Source organism: Vitis riparia, chromosome 7 (genome assembly GCF_004353265.1).
Source record: "Vitis riparia cultivar Riparia Gloire de Montpellier isolate 1030 chromosome 7, EGFV_Vit.rip_1.0, whole genome shotgun sequence".
NCBI lineage: Eukaryota > Viridiplantae > Streptophyta > Magnoliopsida > Vitales > Vitaceae > Vitis > Vitis riparia.
The window spans coordinates 7990343-7993921 of NC_048437.1; the positions used below are offsets into that span (position 1 = coordinate 7990343).

Genomic DNA, 3579 nt, shown 5'->3' on the forward strand with positions numbered 1-3579 from the left:
TATTTGCTTCCTTGCCCATCGCAGGAGCCAGTAAGAAACGTGGCTTTAGCACAGTCACACACTGTAATTTGGGATAATTGCATGTTTCTCCAAAACAACATATGCCCGTATTGTCATCTGGCTTGATCTTTTCACATTGTCTAAAGTTCTGAGACACTGCAAGGTCATTATTATCATTTTCGATTGATGAATGATTTTTCATCTTTGTTGGGTGTCAATATTTCCTTTGTTTGCATTTCAAACATGCTTCCCCCCTTCTCTGTACATAAATATTTTTTATATATTAAAAGATTTATAAAATTTACCAGGAGCATGATTATTAAAAATCAATTTCAAAATTCTCGTTATTTGGTGGAATATCGCAGGAATGCCAAAGTTTCCTGTCAGCCAAACAGATATTGAAAAATTCAAATACGAATTCACATTGGTGAGTAGCCAAGATACCCTCATTTTCATGCTTTTAATTCGGGGGACAGAAAAAAAAAGATAACTTTGCCCCAAAAGTACAATTATGGAGATAATTGCGTATGCAATGAGCAAACTGCCGAAACATTGTTAATTATTTATACCATGAACTGTATCGAAACCCGTGTGAAATTGTTGGCTATTATTATGAGTGGTATGCCCCAATTTCTATATTTTTTTTTTTTTCAGAATGATCATTAAAAACAAAACCTTTCACAGTCACATAAGATATTTGAATTCTTAAAAATGAGATTGCGGCGGCTAAGGATTCCCCAAATCTCGCCGCCAATCACTCCTTCATATCATCAAAATTTTTTAAAGATACTAAAAAATTAGAGAAGAGTATGATAAGGGAGAGAAGGAGAAAACAATAGAAGAAACCAGACAAATTTCCAGGCCATTGGCATGCGTTGCACCAAACAGTTGATTTTTTTTTAAAATTTTAAAATTTTGTTTTTTATTTCTTCTTCGGTTGAGATAAGAGAGAATCACAGATGAGAAGGTACGAGGAAGACACGGTTTGTTTCTTTGATTACACATTCGTCTCCTCGAATCGGTCAAACCCAAGTAAAGCCATGAACACAAGCACATATCATAAGAAACTAACAGCATTTCACTATTGAAAAACGAATATTGAAAGGTCCGCGGTCGTTTTGTATATGGATGTGTGATTGAGAAATGTATGGAAATGAAGAAAAAAAGGACTATTATTTACATATAACTAAGGGGAAAAAAACAGTGTTTCAGTGTCGTCCGAAGTCATGGTTAAGAATCTCAGATGGAGAAAACAAACTTCTCTTTCATGTATTCATCAGAATCACCATCATTTCCTTTGTAGTTTTTTTTTTTTCCTTTCTTTTTTCTTTTTCCCTGTCAATGAAGACTCCTAATCTGAAGAACAAATCCACGATTCCACCATACCTTCACTTCTTGTAGAAACATTCTCCGGCACCTTGTCGCCGTGAAAATCCGATGAGGAAGCCGAGTAGTTCATTTTGCCATTAGTGACCCGCTGCGAATTATTATAATTCCCATTGAGAGGCCCCAACTGGCCATGATCTCCACCACTTGATCCCAATCCGTCGTTCCAGCTGGGAGGATTATTATCGCTTCTCGACGCTGTTCGATCCGATGATACCAAGTTGGGGAGGCCACTGAGGTGTGTATTCACATGGCCATGGCTCAAACCAAAGTCCTCCAAACCACCCATTTTGATATGTGAATCTGTTGATGGAATTTCCAGAGAGCCTTGTGGTTTTGAGCCCATAATGGCTGAATTGGGATGTGGGTATTTAAGTGGGGTCTGAAGGAAAGACTGGATTGAGAGAATTGGGTTCTGCACGTTCATGTTCAGTAGATTCTGGGGCTGCTTCACAAGGCCTAAATCTGAAGGTAGTTGGTAGTTAATGGAAGTTGAATTAGAAGAAGTATTGCTAGCTGAACCAGAAGTGATGTTAGTAGTAGAAGCTATAGCATCAACCATGGAAGAGGAAGAGAATGAAGAAGATGAAGAGGGACGGGGAGAAGCAAATGGGGGTGGCTGAAGTTTTTGAGCAAAGGGTCTCAAAAGGTATGAAGGTGGTGCATGATCCAAATGGCCTGATCTCATAGTAGAAGCTGTACCAAACAGATCAAGCCTGCTTCTTGGGAAAGGCGAAGATGTGAAGGGTTGAGCAGGAATCCCAGTGAACTCCTGAACCATGGCCCGGAAATTGGTGGTGTCTGTGGTGAGCACAGTAGTAGGTGCACGCCGGGAAGCTCTTGATCGTTTCTTGGGGTTACGTGCTACGTTGGTTTGATCATTTGAAGCTGAAGCTGTAGCTCGAGCAGCATTTTCCGGAGCTGGAGGAAACGGCATCGACGGTAACGAACTCGGAAAGGTGGCACGGATTTGTCCTTGGGCGCCGGAAAAAGGTGGGGTGGACGACGATGAGGCCAGTATCCCACCGATCTCGGTGCAATTGGGGTCAGATCTTAGGGTTTTGGACCAGACCATGTCGAGATTCAGTAGGGAATTTGGGTTTTGTAGTTGGGTTGGTGATCGTGACAAGGGATCGAAGTAGTTCGAAAGTGGGTCGAACATAGATGAGGAGTGGGTGTGGTGGTGGTGGTGGTGGTGAGGTGGTGGTGGTGGTGGCTGTGGTGGGTTAGGCATGGGACCAACATGGCCTGGTGGGTTCAAGAAGGCTGAGATCGATTCGGCGCGTGAATCGTACTCTTCGTCACCACCACTTGAAGACTGCATACTCCCACTATTCCCAGAATCCATGACTCTTCAAGGGAGAATAGAGGGAGATAGAGAGATAAAAAAGAGAGCAAAAGAGTAAAGAGGTGAGGGAGGGAGACACAGATATGGAGAGAGATTTGTTTACTTACAGTCCCATTTAAGAGCAAGCTACAAAAGAGGGCATAAGAGAACGATAGAAGAAGATCTTCTGGAAGGGTTTTCAGAAAGTACCCATATGCCTTTAAAGCTCTCTGATCGGCAAGGGAAGACAGTCCTTTCCTTTCCTTTGCTGCGCTTTTTCTTTGTCTTCGAGCAAAAGGGTGTGCGCAAAGAAGAGAATAAACAACCCACGGATCATGAAATTGATGGTTGCAGAACAAGTCTTCTGTTTGGGGGTCTCTTTTCTTTTTTGTGGTTTTCTTAGGGTTTCAAGAGGGGACGGGAGAGAAAGAGAGAGAGAGAAAGAGAAAGAGAAAGAGATGGGAAGGAAGAGGTGATTCTATAGCCTTTCTTCTCTAAAAGAGAGGCGGCTCCTGCTCATGGTTCCACTCTTAAAAGATCAAGGTGGGGTCTCCATGAATGTGAAGGTTAAGAGAGAGAGAGAGAGAGAGCTGTGCAGCTGGTGGGTGGCAACCGGTCAAACGGAGAGTTGTTGTTTTAGCCTTTACAGTGTGAAGCGAAGAAAATAAGATATGAGGTCGAGGAAGCTGCAAGATAAATAATAAAAATAATATTATATAATAAATAAATAAATAAATAAATAAAGTAAAATTCATATTATTTGGAGAAAAAAAGAATGGGGTGGGCAGAACAAACAACCAAATTAGGGAAGACGGTGGTTGAAAGGCATCAAGAAAAAAAGAGGCACCATCACCTTTTAAACCCCT

At 41.5% G+C, this 3579-nt stretch overlaps 1 protein-coding gene across 1 annotated transcript; it reads right to left on the reverse strand.

Annotated features, from left to right (window-relative positions):
• Positions 1–1037: 1037 nt before the first annotated feature.
• LOC117919200 (cell wall protein RBR3) lies at positions 1038–3299 on the reverse strand. The gene is made up of 2 exons (XM_034836327.1): positions 2924–3299; positions 1038–2738 (listed from the first exon to the last, which is right to left on the reverse strand). Exon 2 carries the CDS (start codon positions 2732–2734, stop codon positions 1352–1354), a length of 1383 nt encoding a protein of 460 aa, XP_034692218.1. The 5' UTR covers positions 2735–2738; positions 2924–3299; the 3' UTR covers positions 1038–1351.
• Between the last annotated feature and the right edge of the window lie 280 nt (positions 3300–3579).